The sequence below is a fragment of the Podarcis pityusensis genome (assembly GCF_964106645.2).
Source record: "Podarcis pityusensis genome assembly, chromosome: 8".
NCBI classification, from domain to species: Eukaryota; Metazoa; Chordata; class Lepidosauria; order Squamata; family Lacertidae; genus Podarcis; species Podarcis pityusensis.
The window spans coordinates 26,115,923-26,133,134 of NC_138033.1; the positions used below are offsets into that span (position 1 = coordinate 26,115,923).

The following is a 17,212-nucleotide window of genomic DNA, read 5'->3' on the forward strand; positions in this document are numbered from 1 at the left end:
TGACCGGGCTACAGGGGTTTTCAATAGGAAATAAACAAATCCTTGCATCAAGACCCTTCCTAATGGGACCAGCAATGGCGCCCCAGCACTGACAGGCTGGCCTTGCAGTTGAAGAATGGCTCTGTGGTGTTCGAATCCCAGGAGCCCCCTCTCTGAAGCAAAAGGGCCTTAGCTCAGTGGTAGAGCACCTGCTTTGCATGCAGAAGGTCCTGGGTTCAACCCTCCCCCCGCACCCCCAGGTGGGGCTGGGAAAGAAACCTTCCTGAACTCCCAGGGAGCCGCTTCTACTCAGTGTAGACAATACTGAACTAGGTGAGCCAATGACCTGACTTGCTAGAAGGCAGCTTCCTAAGATATAGGCTGCTTGGCTCCGACATTTAGATGGTCTGATTTGGTATAAATCAGCTTCTCATGTTCCTAGCCTAAGAGGATCTGGCTATCAGCCCAACTGGGCAAGAAGCAGGAGCATAGTCTAAAAAGAGCCAGGTAAGACTGACCAGGGGCTGATCACTGAAAACCCCAAATGGAGACCCCTTCTCTACTGGGGCCTTACCATAGATCAGGCATAGGCAAACTCCAGCCCTCCAGATGTTTGGGACTACAATTCCCATCATCCCTGACCACTGGTCCTATTAGCTAGGGATGATGGGAATTATAGTCCCAAACATCTGGAGGGCCGGAGTTTGCCTGTGCCTGCACTAGATACACACTCGCAATCTAGAACAGTGGAGGATTGGGGGTGCAGATCTTGCTATGGCTATCATCATGCTCCAGTCACACAACTCAAGGCAAACTTCTAGTGAGCAACTTGCCCTGACAAGGGCTGGAAGTGCCTCCAGCCCATCTTTCTTGGGCTTCATCCCCTTGTGGGGAGCTAGAGCCTTCTAAAGACGGGCAATTCTTCCTCATTCTTCTGCATTCCACGGACTCTTGCCTGCCACACTCCCTGCACCATGGAATGGACAAGGCAGTATGGGTGGCACTTGGTTCCTTGAGCCTACAGGAAGGCGCCCAAGGAGATTCAGGTTCAGCTTCTGTCAGCTGCTGATCACCAGCATCAGAGTCAGAATGCAACATCTTAACCAGTGACACTGCAGCTTCCAACGCACTGTCCTGGTTACTCCTGGACTCTGGGATTGTGACACTTAATCCATAGCCTATTGACAGCCTAGGACTACCGCTCACTTCAAGGAACTTAGGTTCGTTGGTTTATCCATCTGTCCATCCCTATACCACATTTTCTCTCCTGGTAAGGTTTTCCTTTGGCAGCAGGGATGGGGAACCTGTGGCCTTCCAGAGGTTGTTGGAATGCAGCCCCATTGTCCCTGACCGTTGGACGTGCTGGTTACCTGGGCTGCTGGGAATTGGGGTCCAGCAACATCTGGAGGACCATTTTAGCCACTCTTGCCTTAGGGACATGGCTTTGAAATGACCAGTAGATCAGTGGTAGAGCATCAACTTTGTACACACAGAAGGTCCCAGGTTCAACCCATTTCAAAGAACCAGGTGATGCAGAAGAGAGCTTTGCCTGAAACCTGGGAGCCACTGCCAATCAGAGTAGACAGTACTGGATTGGACTGGTTAATGGCCTGATTCAGTATGAGGCAGTTTCATATGTGAACTTCCCCAATTGCCCTTTAGTTACCAAAGTTTCCTCTTTTAACTGATGTTGTTGGACTGCAGCTCCCATCATTCCTGATCATTGCCCATGTTAGCAGGGACTGATGGGAGCTGGAGTCCAACAACAGCAGGAGGGCCATGGCTTCCCCAGCCCTGTTCCAAGGGAACAGAAAGTCACCAAGGGAAGACTCAGGGTTTATCTACACTTACCATTTCTCTAGTCTTTCCATGCATTGTCTGTGCTTTAAAGCTCTGTGTCTGAGCACGCTTCTTTTTGCTCCGGTGCTTTGAGAAAACCCACTCTTTAAAGCTTGGTCAGAGCAAATGCCAATCCATGGAAAACCCAAATTGACATTTGCTCTGATTGAGCACTAAAGAGCGGCTTTTCACAGGAGAAAGCTCATGCTTACATATGTGCTTGGATGTAGAGATTTCAATTGTGGACCTATGCCTGGAAAAAGCGAGGGAAAAGGTAAATATGGATAAGCCCGGAGAGAGCATTGGCTTTGCATTCTTGAGTCCGTCACTGAAGATGCTCTATTATCCAACTCTCCTTTCACAAAGTATCTCCATCGGTGCTGGCTCCATTATCCAGCAAGGAAGGGCCTTTGGGTTTGGGGTGCCCTTTTGCTGCCTTGTTACCAGCTGGTGACTGGGTGAGTGGGGGCAGTTCAGCAGCCTTCCCTGGGTTCTGGCCCACATGCTGAGCAGAAAGGGGGCATGTCTACCTTGACCGTTCATGGTGACCCTCTTATTTGCAGTATCTTTCTTTGAATTTTCATTGACAACTGTATAATAATAATAATAATAATAATAATAATAATAAACAGGAATAAGCAAAAATGGTCTCTTAAAATTCTCCGTGCCATTCGTGGTCAACAAATTTTGAGAGTGGGGATTGTTGATGCATATTATTGGAATGGGGAGATTAAATTTTCCCAATAGTTTATATCTATCTATCTATCTTCTGGGAAATTTTGGCTCACTTGATGTTGAACAAAACTCTGCTGTTAGGAACGGAAATTGTCCCCTGTCTGGAAGTGCTGCTGCCAGACAGTGTAAATACTGAGCTATATGGACCAAGAAGCCCGACTCCGTATAAGACAGCTTCCTGTGTTGTTCTATGTTCTTTTTGGTGGATGAGCAGTGGTGGGCTGGTGCCCATTGGGTGGAAGGTGGGGAGCCCAACAGTAGGGGGAGCCAAAGTCAACGACAGGCAGTGCCAACTGATTTTGGTTTTGTCCCCATCCGCCTCCCTGCTGAGTTCCACCAGGGCACTTGGGTGCTGGCTGCCCCATTTGCTCTGTGGCCAGTCTCCACTGGATATGAGAATCAACAGACAATGAGAGAGGGGGCCTCCCATATCCAGTGGAGACTGGCCAGTTAAACCACTTTAAGACTGGATCCGCAGTTGCATCCAAAATACATGGATGACAAAGTTGCAGGCACCATTCTACTGAATGTCTCCCAGCTATTCAGGAGAAAGATGGAAGAGGTTGAATTCAATTTCAGTTGTAGCTGAAGATTAGGGGTGCAGCTGAAAGCAAGAGGAAACCAATCACAGGGTACTGAAGTAAAAGGTTCAGGGTGGAATGGATCAGGTTGTGCTTGTGTTTTTAGGGCTGTGCTGAAATTTATCAGAAAATAATTTTCTGGCAAATTTTTGAATTTAATCTCTTCCAACTTTCTCCTGAATAATTTAGTCTGTGTAGTTTAGTCTGCTTCTACTAATTATGAGGGCTAGAAACCTGGGTTTGTTTTAACATGAAATCCAAGATTCTCAGGAGGTGGATTTGAAGAGAATCCTGCTAGTCTCCCAAGTAAAGGCAGGTACAGTCTTGACATAAGATGATCTTCCTGTATTCCTAGGGCTGCCACAAGGTGGCAGTATTTGTACTGTCTTGGGAAGCAAAAGAGGAACACCTAGGACTCAGCTATACAGCTGAAAATAAAACGTTTTGAATGTGTTGTAAATTTCAATATACAATTGTGACTCTAGATGGCGACTGTGAGCTATAGCAAATTCAATGCATTTTTCAAAACGGTTTTTTAAAAAACATTTTCATAAGGTTTTTAACGTGTGTAGATTCCACCCTATTTGCAACTTTCCATGCATTACATGGCAGCAAACCCAGGTTTGTTACATAGCACATACGGTTTTAAGAAATAAATAAATGGAGGCAGAGCCTAACACAATGAGACTTGGGACCACCAAACCTTTCCTCCCCATGTTGTGGTCTCATGAAAATCCCCATATTCCCTGCAAAACTTCTATTCATCTGGATGGAAAGTTATCACTGCTTACTTCTGGAGTGAACAGCATCAGCATGAGGGGCTTCGTTTTGTTGGAAACATGGTACAGGATGGAAAAGGTTAAACCCTCCCTCCTCTGTGGTCTTGATCACCAGAGCCCTCCTGTAGCTGCTATTTGAAAACAACCACCAGTGGCAGATATGTGAAATGTTTCATATATCCCCTAGTTTGGCCACAATCAGAGAGGCTGTGGAACTCTTAGGGTGCTGAACTTTTACAACGGCATCCACATTTACACACTTTTCAAAGGAAGCCCAGGGCCAGCCCAACCATTGGGCAAAATGAGCTAGCTGCCTCGGGGGGGGGGGCAGATGCTGAGGGTTGTCAGTCAGGTGTCAGAGTGTATAAAACCCTGCATGTCGCATGTCCTGCCGTTAAACTAGCTGTGGAGAGACACCAGCATGATACTCATGGATGGCAAGGTACCCACCAGTACTGTCTATGGTGCCCACAAAAGGTTTCAGTAACTATCCCCTCAGAACCCCACAGTGCACAAGAGACCCCTTGCTCTTCCTGCTCTGCACTGGATCAGCCCCACCTACAATGAAAATGCCCCCTGAAGCAGGCCCACATTTCACTGTCTACTTTCCTAACCATTATGAAAAGAGAAGAGGTACAAAGAGCTCCTCTCTGTGGTCATATGTGGCAGTGGGCAGCATAGGTACCTTTCCCTCTCTGAAGTGCCAGCTAATGGGAGTTGCCCCATTATTTTGTGGTCTAGCCTCATTTTCTGTGCTTTCAAATGGGGTAGCCATTTTGTGTTCTGCCACGCCTCACAGCAGCCATTTTGTGATGGGCACCCATGACACTTGCTCAAAATTCCAAATGCACCCCCTGGCCCTGAAGGGTTGACAACCCTTAATAGTAGCCTGATGTCCCCAACTGCAGCGCAGGATGTTGCCTTTTTGAACCCAATCCCTTGACCAAAGATGACCTAGCAGCTGTCCTAACTGTTTCACTCAAGTTTTATAGAGAGATGCTGGAGCTGAGGAACCCGTAGTTGAAGGAGATGATTGGAAATAGATGACCCTCGGGATTCCTTCAAACCCTGCAATTCTTTGATTCTATAAGTTATGACATTTCTGCCAGAAACCTTCGACGTGGAGCGATTCTTCAAAAAGCTTCAGTTTTATTAAGAATTCGGGGACAGAGGTAACATTTCTTAATTGTAAATAAGATGTTAGCTGGCCCTCAGGAGGACCCATCAGTTTCGGATCAACAATGACTTTGTTCTGCTTTGCACCATTGGAAGCAGTCCGCCTCTGAATACGAGTTGCTGGGAATCACAATTGGGGAGAGTGATGTTGTGCTCAGGCCCTGCTTGTGGGCTTCCCATGGAGGCACCTGGTTGGCCACTGTGAGAACAGGATGCTGGACTACTTGGCCATTGGCCTGATCCAGCAGGACACTTCTTATGTTCATGGCCGATCACTGAGAAAAAGGTTGAGCGCTTCTATTAATACCCATTCATAAAGCTAATCCCATCATCCTGAGCTACCAAAGCTAGTTCTGAAAACAAGGAAAGAGATACAAACATGGGTTTTGCTTTGAATATCTGGAGAATGTCTGAGGAAGGAAGGCACAGAAGGAAACAGAATTGGTTGCAGCACTGGGGGCCTGCCCTAGAGATTGTGCCAGTTCAGAGATTGCTCCTGTTCTTCCTGCTTTCATTTCACGGAATGGCTCAGTAGAGTCAAGGGCCTGGCAACCACAAAATGTTTCTCCCAGACTGTACAAAAACCACACAGCCTGGACTGGGACTTGTATACACCCCACTAGCCACAGTGGTGGCTCTCCGGCAGCTTGTTGCCTGAAAACATAGAAGGGCTAAGCCTGAGAAGTGCTTTGTAACACTAATGATCTCCTGTTGATCACGTTTGCATCACACCCCTCCACAGAACTTTGGGGTTATCCCAAGAGATGCTCTGGTTGTAACTTCATGACAACCCTGTGAGGTAGGCTAGACAAAATGCATATGACTGGCTCAGGGTCTCCCAGGCAGGTTCATGGGGGATTTGAACCCTGTCCAACACTCTAACCCCCTACAACATGCTCGCTGTTGATAACTGCGGGAGGGGAAGATTTACTCATATTCCTGCAACTTGTGGCTCTCCAGGTATCATTGAACTCCAACTCCTATCAACCTCAATCCACATAGCCAAGAGTCAGGAGTGATAGGAAATGTAGTCCAGCAATATCTGGGGAACCACAGGTTCCCCATCGCTGCTGTAGAACGTATAATTTATATGCTGGTCACCAGTACTTATAGCAGGGAAAGAGAGGAGGAAAATTATTTGTCCCAAACCCCCAAATTTTGCCCTCATAATTTAGGCCTCAGTTGAAAATTACGTTGGTCCTGACATGTGTATCCCTTTCTACCTCACAGGCATATTTGCATACAGGCAATGCAGGACTGTTTTAAAAAGCACCCATCATACACCAATTGCCATAATTCCATGGTGAGAGACACTCCCTGCTTGGCTTCCCATGATGGAAATGTTGCCATCATCAAGATGGCAAGAACTGGGCCCTCACTTAGGCACATGACTGGCACTTGCAAGGTTACAGGAACAGTGAGGCCCAGCCACTGGCCCTCCCTTTCCTGTGATAAGAATTGCATTTGAGACCATGTTTCCATTCACACAGTGGACTCCTTGCCCACAGACAGGGCCTGCTGGCAGCTGTACAGCCATTTAATGACACGGGCGTTTCGCTCAATGACAGAGACCGATGTGAGTGGCTTCTCGCTCAGCTCTTCTACAGACAGCTCCTCTTCGTTGAGTGAGAGACAGTCATGCTCAGAACTGGCTGACCCCACGCTCCCCAGGACCACACAGGAGGACCCCAATTCCCAGCTCCCCGGCTTGAACCGCTCAGCTCCCAGCATCTCCACCAGGTTCTGGTCCAAGCCACAGTAGTTAAAAAAACGCTCTTTCTCTGAGAGAGGGAGAGAATAACTTGGTGCCAGCTCTTTCTTGGAGTCAGATGGTTCTGGGCTCGTGGAAGAAGAGATTTGGTCCATAACCAGCTGGGAGCTGGGCTGGTGTCCCAAGCTGCGTTCAGAAGCACGTCCCACGGACGTCCTCATTAGAATGCCTACTGAACTTATGGTCCTTGTTTCCTCCTTTTCTGCTGGCACCCAGACCATGGAGGTTTCTTCCTGTGTAACTTGTAGCTGTCCATCTCCCAACATGCCTCTAGAGGAAGGGGAGGCACCATGCCCATCTCTCAACGGGCCTTGAAACAGCCGTCTCACTAGGCTGTAGCCTTTGGTGTTCTCCTTGTTGACAGCCGAACAGTCCCGTTTCTGCCGGTAGATAACAAGCGAATCGGGCCTCAGCATGCGCCTGCCGCCCCCTCTCCGTGCTATGGGCGACTGAGGAGAAGGAGGCAGCTTCTTGGGCCCAAGGCCATCTTGGCCTACCTGAGAGAACTCGCCTTGCTGGTGGAGGGTCAAGGCTCTTCTGCCACAAGCAGGCGACTGGAAGGTGTAGCAGAGCAGCACTGGCTCTTGGCGGCTGTTGATGACTTGTTGGGATTTGACGTATTTGGCTTTATCGGCCTCCAGCCTTTCCACGGCACTTGGAGTCCGCCCCCCGGTACTCCCCTCCAGCTGCTTACGGAGGTAGTCAGGCCCTCGGTTGAGCAGCCCAAGAGGGGAAAGTCCTTCTCCGGGAGACAGAGGCCTCATTTTATGTCCACAGTACTGGGATAATGAGCAACCTTCAGTTTCAGAAGGAGAGTTGTGAGGAGACTTTGCGATGTCAAGGTATCTCTGGGAAGTTGGGATGGTTGCCAGAGCTTTGCCCTGAACTGGGCAATAGGTTAAGTTGGTGGTTTTACCACTCTAGGTTTTGGCTGGCTTCTTCAGAATCCGCAGCTGAACTCCTATGGCAGCACTTGTAACCAGCTTCCTGCTTCTTACTTCCTGTCATTAAAAGTTCACTCACGCTGTGAAGATTAGGAAAATTCCTTTTCTGTGAATAGAGGAGTGGGTGGGTATCAACAGGTCAACAGTTGCCCTAGAAGCAGAGAATGTGGTCAATTAGTGAAATAATATCTGTCAGAGGAAATGACTCTAGAAAGAATGGAACAGTTGGTGACTAACAATAATAATCCTAGCAGTGAATGATTTTTGTTGAATGAGGTGAGCAGTTGTTGGTGTTGATACACTGTGGACTTATAACTGATTCGGTGAATTGCAATGTTTTGACTCAGTGCAGTGTCCACACAGTGCAGTGGTACCTCTGGTTGCAAACGGGATCAGTTCCTGAGGCCCATTCGCAACATGAAAAGCCCGCAACCTGAAGCACCGTATCTGCGCAGGTGCGTGGCACGATTTTGCGCTTCTGCGCATGCGCGAGCGGCGAAACCCAGAAGTAACCCTTTCCGGTACTTCCGGGTCGCCACGGGACGCAACCTGAAAAGACGTAACATGAAGCAAACGTAACATGAGGTATGACTGTATGTTTAAAGCACTATGATACCACTTTAACAGCTATAGCTTCTCCTAAAACATCCCAGGGACTGTAGTTTGTTAAGGGTTCTGAGAGTTATTAGCAGGCCCCTATTCCCCTCAGAGAGCTACCATTCCTTATGCCATTTAAATGGAAATTGTGATCAGCAATGAGTTTCCTATGCTGTCCCTCATTCCAAGGAAAACTAACCCTGGGTAAGTATCTGGAAGCCAATGAATCTTGCACCCCTCAGAGGCTGGGGTGGCATGCAACAACAGTGACCCTCTAGAGAGGTGACTCACAGTCGTGGAAGCATGAGCAGGGGAAGAATTTCAGTTTTGTGTTCTAGCATCAAAAGACTCCGTATGTGAAAACCAGGCCAGTGCACCTGCCCCAAGGAAGGTGCAGCCAAGAGCCAAGACAAAACTCTAGACAGCAGCACTTGAAGTGGGAATGACCCGACCAGGAAAAGGAAACTCTACTGGGCATGTTGTCAAAGGGCTCTGATTTTTTGTGTGCTGAGGTTCCAAAAGGAAACAAAGCAGGAAAAAATAAAGGAGCCAGCAATCTTATCTTTACGGTCTCAGCCGTCCACAGAACAAAGCAAACTCTGCCATGGAAAAGGGTATCTATGCACTCCCCTCCAGGCGGTCAGTTATAGGAAGGAGGAGACAGCGGGAGGTTGGAAAAAGCCACCAAAGTGTCATGGATTCGCCTTCGCTTCTATGCAGCTTGGAATAATTTAAAGGGGTTTTGGCTGACGTGGGACCTTGATGTCCGCTTCCTTTTCAGAAAGAAATGCCAAGAAACTCGGGAGGTGCCTTTGGACAGGATGGCTTGCCTTTGATCTCAGGGCTAGCAGGGCAGAGCTTGGGGGAATCTGTTGAGTCCAGGGGAGAGGCAGGGATGGCAGGTCACTGGTGGAACCTCATTGGTAAGACCCACAAATCCATTGGCTAAGCATGGCAGAACTGGAAGCTTACTGGCTTGTCAGATTTCATGACTGCTAACCTAGGGTCTAGGGCCCTTCCAGACTGATGAGGATTATGTGCGCGCGCAGGTTTATTCTGCAGCAGTGTGGCATGTCATTAACACATTAATAGGGCATTAGTGGTGGATTTGCACTGAAATGTCCATGCACCAGTCCCCTTTATTAGTTGTTCTGCGGTGCTTCCCCAATGTTATTACATTCATTGCCATCTGAAAGCGCAGATCCAGCCTCCAAGGAACGCGTTGCTGCTGCCATTGTGGCAGCAACAGCACTCCTTGGCCTCTTGGTGAATTGGAGGCTCTGATGGTCTCCTCCCAGCTCTAGGGAGGAAATGGTGCAATCTCCTGGGCTCTGCACCTGCTGGCATAATTCAGAGCAGGCCCCTTTCCCCCTCCCCCCTGCAATGGCCTTTGATTCCCACTTCAATCACTGACTAAGGTTGATTTGACTGCCTCAAAGAATTCTGGGAATTGCATCTCTATGAGGGGTAAACTATAGGGCCCAGAATTCTCTGAGGTGGGAGAATACATGCTTTAAAGCAGGGGTCAGCAAGGTTGACCTTGCCTGGGCCGGTTCAGTGCTGTGGAGCCCCCTCTGTGGGCTGGATTGTGGGTGGACGTGAGTGTGATTTCCGGCATCTGCATCTGCACAGATGCAATTTCCGGCGCCACGGAAGCAAGTCCCCGCGCCACACTGCGCCGCTTTAGTTGAGGGAGGCTTGGTTTGAGGGAGGCTCATGGGCCAGTAAAACAACCCCCGTGGCCGCTTGTGGCCCATGGGCCTTAGGTTGCCGACCCCTGCTTTAAAGGTACAATGTGTACACAGCTAGATTGTTAGCCTTAGAATCATAGAACTGTAGAGTTGGAAAGAACCACAAGTGACATCTAATTCAGCCCTTTGCAAGGCAGCAATCTTTTGCCCAATGTGGGGCTTGAACCCATGACCCAGAGATTAAGAGTCTTATGCTCTACTAACTGAGCTATCCCTTGAGATGTTTTTAGCTGCAACCTCACCTAAGAACCAGCATATATGCAAATATAATTTTTTGTCTTATTCTCATGGTCCTTCCTATTGGAATAATGCACATTTTTGTTGTTGTGCAGACTATTAATAGAATTTGAAATAGCTGGGATCTCGGCAGGCCTTAACCAGGTCCCGGCACTTAGTTCAGAGGTGGCAAATGCCTCCCCCTCTTTCACTCCTCCCACCCAGTAGGAATCACAGATGGTTACTTCTCTATTAGGAGAGACACAAATGGTACAGCAACAGCCACTTCATCATACACAGGGGGTACTCAGAACAGAAGAGTAAATGGGATTCACACCAAATATCTGGCACATGCTAAGTAGCCCAAAGCCATTTGTCTCTGGGAAATGCAATGAGTATTTCCTTGCTACGTTCATCCAAATAGACTTAGAAACAAATAAAAAAAGCCACACTTGGCCACTTGTTTTTGCAAATAATATGTGATGTAAATAGTGGGGCTGGGGGGGGCACTTTTGGAACCTAGGAAGCTGCTTTTTACTGAGACCTTTGGTCCATCTAGCTGCGTATTATCTGTGCTGACAGCAGCAGCTTTCCAGGGTTTTGGGACAGGGGACATTCCCAGCCTCATCTAGAGATGCCAGGATGGAACCTGAAACCTCCTGCAGGCAAATCATGCACTCTCCCAATGTGCTACGGCCCTAAACATAAAGTGAGATTCTAGTCTTCATCGTTCTGAATAAAGGTCTGAGTTAAGTAGGAACGTAAGGCAGCTGTCTTACACTGAGTCAGGCCTCTGTCCATCCAGCTCAGTTAAACAGGTCAGTGTAGATCCAGCCTGGCTCTTTCTCCTGACCTCATGGGGATGTCTAGGAACCAAACCCAGGGCCCTCCTGAACCCAAAGCAAGAATCCTACTCCAGAGACCGATCAACCTTGAAGACCAACAAACAATACTGAGGTCGATGGACCAACAATCTGAACTTCCTCTGGATGCAGTTCTCAAATGTAGCTCCCTAGGGAATTAGGCCAGGGCTTTTCGTCATCCATGCTATTCAAGATTCCTTAACTGCAGATATTGGGGGAAGGGGCGGGTTTCAAAGGAGAAGCTTCATATACGGAGAACATTTATTCTGTCACCAAACTGTACATGACTAATTCATCTTATTTAGCAAAAATTATACATAATAGTAGTAAAAGCTCTCATTGTTTTATATGAGAACAAATAGGGCCACCTAACCCCTACCCAGTGAAAGCTATTATCCTCCGGGGATGCCATGATAGACAGGTCTTCAAACACAGCTTCTGAAAGTGGCTTGAGCAACTGTCTGGCTCCTTGAGTCACCCCAAATGTGAGTCCAATGTTAATCCTTACGCAATCAGCCATGTCAGCTTTCCTGTAGCTTCCCAGCCCTATTGCAAGAGGAGAGGAAGCTGCAGAGGGTCCCCATTGCTCCATCCCTTGTAGCAAAAAGACCAGCTGTTTCCTGAGCTGTCTGCTACCCACTGCCTGTCCCTTACTCTTTGCCTTGTGCAACTTTTTACTTTTGTCTTGTATTTGCCCATGGTTTTGGGCAAAAAGCAGCACTAAGGGCCCTTCCAGACCGAGGTTTTATTGGGGGTGTATTATTTAAGCTGCAGAAGATGTGCTGATTGGAAGTGCAGCAGTGTAACTTTGGCAGGAGTAAAGAATATCAAAAGCAGGATTGCATATGGCTGCCCCAATATCATCATGAATGCTGAATAAAAGGGACATCTAGAAGGGGCCCTAAGTATATCTGGTTATCAGTACAAAGAGAGAAATTGCACATCCTGGAAAAGGCCCAGATTCCTTTGTACAAGCCCCTCAAGTGATGCCCCTTTCCTTATACTGGGTCTCCTGCAGAGTCAGCCTTGTACCAGGCAGACTGTCAGATGCTGGGGAGACTGCTTCTCCTGCGCCCCAACTCATAGTCATTCCCACGTTTCTGAGCTGGCACCTTAGTAGGGGTCCCTCCAGACAACGTATTTATCAATCATTCCTCCTGGCTGTGGGATATTTTCATGTCTCCTTGTTAATAATCCACTCATCTCACACTGCCAAAGCATTTCCTGTCACTTTCCAAACCGCAAAAAACTCCAGTATGGATAGCCTTAGGTAGGCCACCATCTTTCATCATGTGATTCCCTTCAACCCCAAGGGAATAATAATACTAGATTGGCATATAGGGTTTGGGGAAGGATTGCCAAGATAATTTATGCTTTAAGCACAGAATCAACTGTAGAGTTGGAAAGGACCACAAGGGTTATCCAGCCCCCAACCCCTGCAATGCAGGAATATTTTGCCCAACATGGGGCTCAAACCCACGATTAAGCGCCTCATTCCCTACAGACTGAGCTAGCCCAGCACTTAATAAAAGTGCTATATAGGAAGACTGGGTCCTGCTTTCAATACTGGGCCCTTCTACACTATATATTTAAAGCAGTATCATGCCACTTTAAACCATCATGGCTTCCCCGCAAAGGATGCTGGGAATTATAGTTTGGTAAGGGTGTTGAGAGTTGTTTGGGGGGGGGGGAGGGACTATTCCCCTCTCACAGCTACAACCCCCAGAGTTTCCTGAGAAGAGGAATCAATCGCTAAAGCATGCATGAAATTGTAGCCTTATTATTGTGTCCATACATGCTGCAGAATACAAGCATGGGGTTGGGATGGGTTTTTGGATGACGCATATGCATGAATTTGTTTTATGTGTGTAGATCAGTGCATGCTGACCAACACACAGTCTTCGCACACCCAACCATCTAGAGGAGCCCTCAGAGAGCCAGGATTGGCTGCAGCCGCCCATCATTTTTTTTACTCTGTGGCAAAGCAAAAAAACCCAATTCCTTGCTGCCACGCACTCCGTAGGCTGACCCCAAGAGGAGGACACCCACCTCCTTCTAAACCTTGCAAAGGTCAGCCAGCTTTCTCCCTAGGATGCCAGGAGAGAAGTCATCCTCTCCAGGCTACAGAACCAGACCCCCCAATTACGGCTGAACTTTTTGCCTCTTGAATCCACAGCTATAAATAAGCACGCCTGGGGCAAGCAGCCTCCCTCCTCCCTGCGACACACCCGCCAGAGGCGGGTTTTAACTACAGGGCAGCCCTGGCCAAATGGGATACCTACGTGCAGCGGACTGAGAAGAGAGAACTCCAAGCTCCGTTTCCCCGAGAGGGGGCTAAAAAAGAAAGAGAGTGGCATTCTGGGTTGCTCACCACAGGAAATACCTGCTAGCAAAGCAGATGGGTGGTCTGTCCAGTTCTGCCTGTAAGGACAACAATGAAAATGGGGTCCCAGGGCATTAGGAAAATAGAAAGGTGCCTTATATTGAGTGCTTAGCAATGTCTGCACTGACTGGCAGCAGCTTTCCAGTGTTTCAGGCAGGATTTTCTCCCAGCTGTGCCTGGAGATGCTGAGGATTCAACCTAGGAACCTTACAATATTCTACCCATTTCCAGAGGGTGGCACACAAGTTTATTGCGTCCAGTGCTTCTGTACACTAAATCTCATTTTGTCACATGCATATAAAGTGTTTTCCTGAAGTTTGTGCACTGGTCTTTATTGATTGATCACAGGGATCTGCCTCCTGCCCTTCAGTAGAATTTCTAGGGCAAGTTACAGATTTTCAAAATATATAAAAATGTTTAAAGTGAGCAAAAATACACCAAGAACAGCAGAATCTACAAGAGCAACACCAAACTAAAAGACTCATACAATGCAACCATCAGCAAAAATCAAATAGGTTGCGGCTAAAAGCCTATACACACACGCTTTCCTAGGCGTAAGCCCTATGGAACTGATTGCATAGGATTGCTCTGTAAATTAAATTAAAAGATCTGAGAAAACAAGAAGGTATTCACCTGGTGCTCATAAAACCCATTATTCGAACCTCCCCATTTTGTCTACCAAAGGTTACGCTACCACAATGCATTTGTTAGTATTTCTTTACAGTACCACAAGACTCCTATTTTTTTGGGGGGGGGGGGAGGCGCTGGGTTCCTAGAGCTCAAAAATCTACATGCCATCCAAATTCATACAGCACAAGATTCCTTTTGGGAGATTGCCTGGAGCAGGAAGATCCTCAGTTCATCCAAGTTCATAAAGCACACACACACACACCTACCTGAGCAGTTAATCAGACATCACCACCCTTCCAAAAAAGTATCTGCTTTGAATGCAGGAGGTCCCAAGTTCAATCCCCGTGGCATCACCAGGTAAGTCTAGGACGGTACCCTGTCTGAAATGCTGGAGAGCCGCTGCCTGGCAGCACAGAAAATCCTGATGAGCAAATGGTCTGACTCGCTATAAGGATGCTTCCTATGACCCACCCTCGCTGGCTTTGGAGGCAGGGAGCCTCTAGAAGCAGGTAGAGTTATCCCCGAAGAGGCACTCACCTTGCTATCCTGGCCAAAGACATGTCAACGCTGCTTTACCATCTCCAGCAAAAGATGGCCAGACAGACGGGCAAAGTGAGCTCAGCAGCTGCAGCAGCAGCAGCAGCAGCAGCAGGCTGGCTGGTAAATATGGGCTGCCAGGGCAGGAAGACACAAACAAGCTCCCTCCCTCCCCTGCCTTAACCCTTTCTGAACTGAGCTGCCCCAGGCATGATGCTATTGACCCCTTCCATGCCACAGTCTTTATTGCCCCCCCAGAGCCTTCCTGCATTTCCGCCAACAGCATTAACCCTTCCGTTTCTCACACATCCCTCTGTGTTGCGTTAATGACATTTGTTTTCGGAAATCCAAAAAGCAAGGAGGACTTAGGGGTGTGCCATTTTTGCATGTGCTGCACCTGCAACTTAGGTGTAAAATTGACTTATTGTGTCTGCAAGAAGCTGATGAAGTATACTGATGGTCAATTCCACATTCAAAACGTGTGTAAAGGACATGGTTCCCACTACAAAGACTGTGGACTGTAGTTTGTTAAAGGTGCAGGGAACTGCAGCTGTCAGGGATAAACAACAGTTCCGTGTGTGTGTGTGTGTGTGTACACACCCACCCACCCCTAAATTAAATCTTTTGGGGGTTGTGGGGACCTTTGCAAATTGGAGATACTGATGTGGGCATGACATTCCCTACAACCAAGCTCACACTTCAGCCTAGTATATAGGCTATAGTACAGAGCTTGGCAAAGTTTTTGTGGCTTGGGCCACTTCACAGTCCCGCAGACGCTGCGGTGGGCCGGAGTGTATGTGCACATGCACACGCACGCATGCGCAAACGCTATTTCCAGCACTCCTTCCAGCGTGGAGGAGGCGTGCATGTGTGTGCAGCTTCCCATTGGCTGCAGGAGCTTCCTGCAGCCAATGGGAAGCTGGCCAGCGTCACGGAAGGCGGTCCCCGCACACAGGAGCCAACCAAGCGGGCGGCGAGGGACCATGGGCCAGTTAAACGACCCCCATGGGCAGCTTGTGGCTCATGGGCCTTAGGTTGCTGACCCCTGCTATAGTATAACACTTCTTTCAAGCTTAATTTAAGCACACGGGATGAGTAGGGAGAGGGGACTTTATGGATAGCAGGGCCTTTTTGGGCATATGTGTGTTCACAGGTGCCTTGGCAAGCCTTGCTGCCCTGAACAACTTGGGCCCTGAATATCTGGACACCCACCTCCATCCATACAGACCCTCTTGAATTTTAAGATCAGCAGAGGGGGCCCCTCATGGTAGTCCACCACCCTCAGAACTGCAAGGAATGGCAGCCTGGGAAAGAACTTTCTCTGTGGTTTTTAATCATATGGTTGTTGTAACCTGTCCGGAGGGCCCAGTGGTGAAAGGCTGGTTTAATTAAATAAATAAATAAATAAATAAATAAATAAATAAATGGCCTTCTTGTTGGCATTCATCCTCTCAGGAGACAATAAAAGAGTGTGCCTTTATGGGCAAAGTAAAACTATTAGAAGCTTGCACCGCCTGCTGTGGCTGTAGAGACCAATACAGGAGAGACATGTTTTGTTGCAGCTGGGGCAGATGAAGGCATCTGGTTGGGCTGATGCAGGTGTACCATGGTGTTTCAGTTCTCTGCACTCCTCCCAGCAGTCATTCTCCTCTGGTCACCACCATGGATACAAGACCTGACTGTCTGTCTGACTCCAGGCAATGCAGGGTGGGTAAATCCACAAGTCCCCACCCCGCCACCCCGGTCAGTTTCCAATCTTTTCTATTCTTCAGTTCTCCACATTTCCACATAAGTTTATTATTTTAAAAAACAACAACCCCCAATCATATAAACAAACACAAATCCTCATTAAAAATCATCAGCATAAAGTGTACATTTGTATGTGATTTTGCCTAATATACACATTTTTGCCTCTCAATTATCCCAACTATAACGCATTCTTGTATGTTCCTTTCACCAACATGTGCATCTCAATGCACACTTTATACTAGTGTGCATTCCCCTCTCTGCCTTCAGATTTTCTCATGCCCCCTCCTTTTCAGAGTATCCCTGATATAATAAAATCCGGATTGAGGGATGGGAAAGTGTGGGAAGGGAGTCATTTGAAGGAGAACGTAAGGTGGAGAACAGAGAATTAATTGAAGTACAGAAAGCTTAATATCCACATCAAATGACAAGTCTGTTTGGGTGAGTGGGGGCCTGCCCTGCTAACCTCAGACAGCTCCCACTGGCCTGCCCTCTTACTTACAACCTGGCATGAGCTGTCAGCTTTCTCCCCCTTCTTAGTATTGCACTTGTAGAACTCAGCAGGGAGGAGAATGGGGACAAAACTAGAAGTTGTCTCTGCCTGTTATTGGCTCTGGCACCACCTACTGGGAGCCTCCCTCCCTACAATGCTACCAGCTCCAGTGGACACCAGCCACCACTGACC

General features: G+C 48.0%; 1 protein-coding gene across 6 annotated transcripts; it reads right to left on the reverse strand.

Moving 5' to 3' along the window:
* Positions 1-5,042: 5,042 nt before the first annotated feature.
* FAM110D (family with sequence similarity 110 member D) lies at positions 5,043-14,913 on the reverse strand. Of its 6 annotated transcripts, XM_081017675.1 has the most exons (4): positions 14,782-14,875; positions 14,511-14,647; positions 13,514-13,652; positions 5,043-7,955 (listed from the first exon to the last, which is right to left on the reverse strand). In XM_081017675.1, the coding sequence occupies exon 4, from the start codon at positions 7,622-7,624 to the stop codon at positions 6,572-6,574; it is 1,053 nt and encodes a 350-aa protein (XP_080873801.1). In that variant the 5' UTR covers positions 7,625-7,955; positions 13,514-13,652; positions 14,511-14,647; positions 14,782-14,875; the 3' UTR covers positions 5,043-6,571. The 6 variants fall into 6 exon arrangements, with proteins under 6 accessions (XP_080873801.1, XP_080873802.1, XP_080873803.1 ...); XM_081017676.1 differs by lacking the exon at positions 14,511-14,647 and having other exon boundaries at positions 14,782-14,878; XM_081017677.1 differs by lacking the exon at positions 13,514-13,652 and having other exon boundaries at positions 5,043-7,910.
* Between the last annotated feature and the right edge of the window lie 2,299 nt (positions 14,914-17,212).

Bases quoted from the DNA above. Each gene is read 5' to 3' on its own strand.
- FAM110D (XM_081017673.1), bottom strand. From the start codon at position 7,624: ATGAGGCCTCTGTCTCCCGGAGAAGGACTTTCCCCTCTTGGGCTGCTC.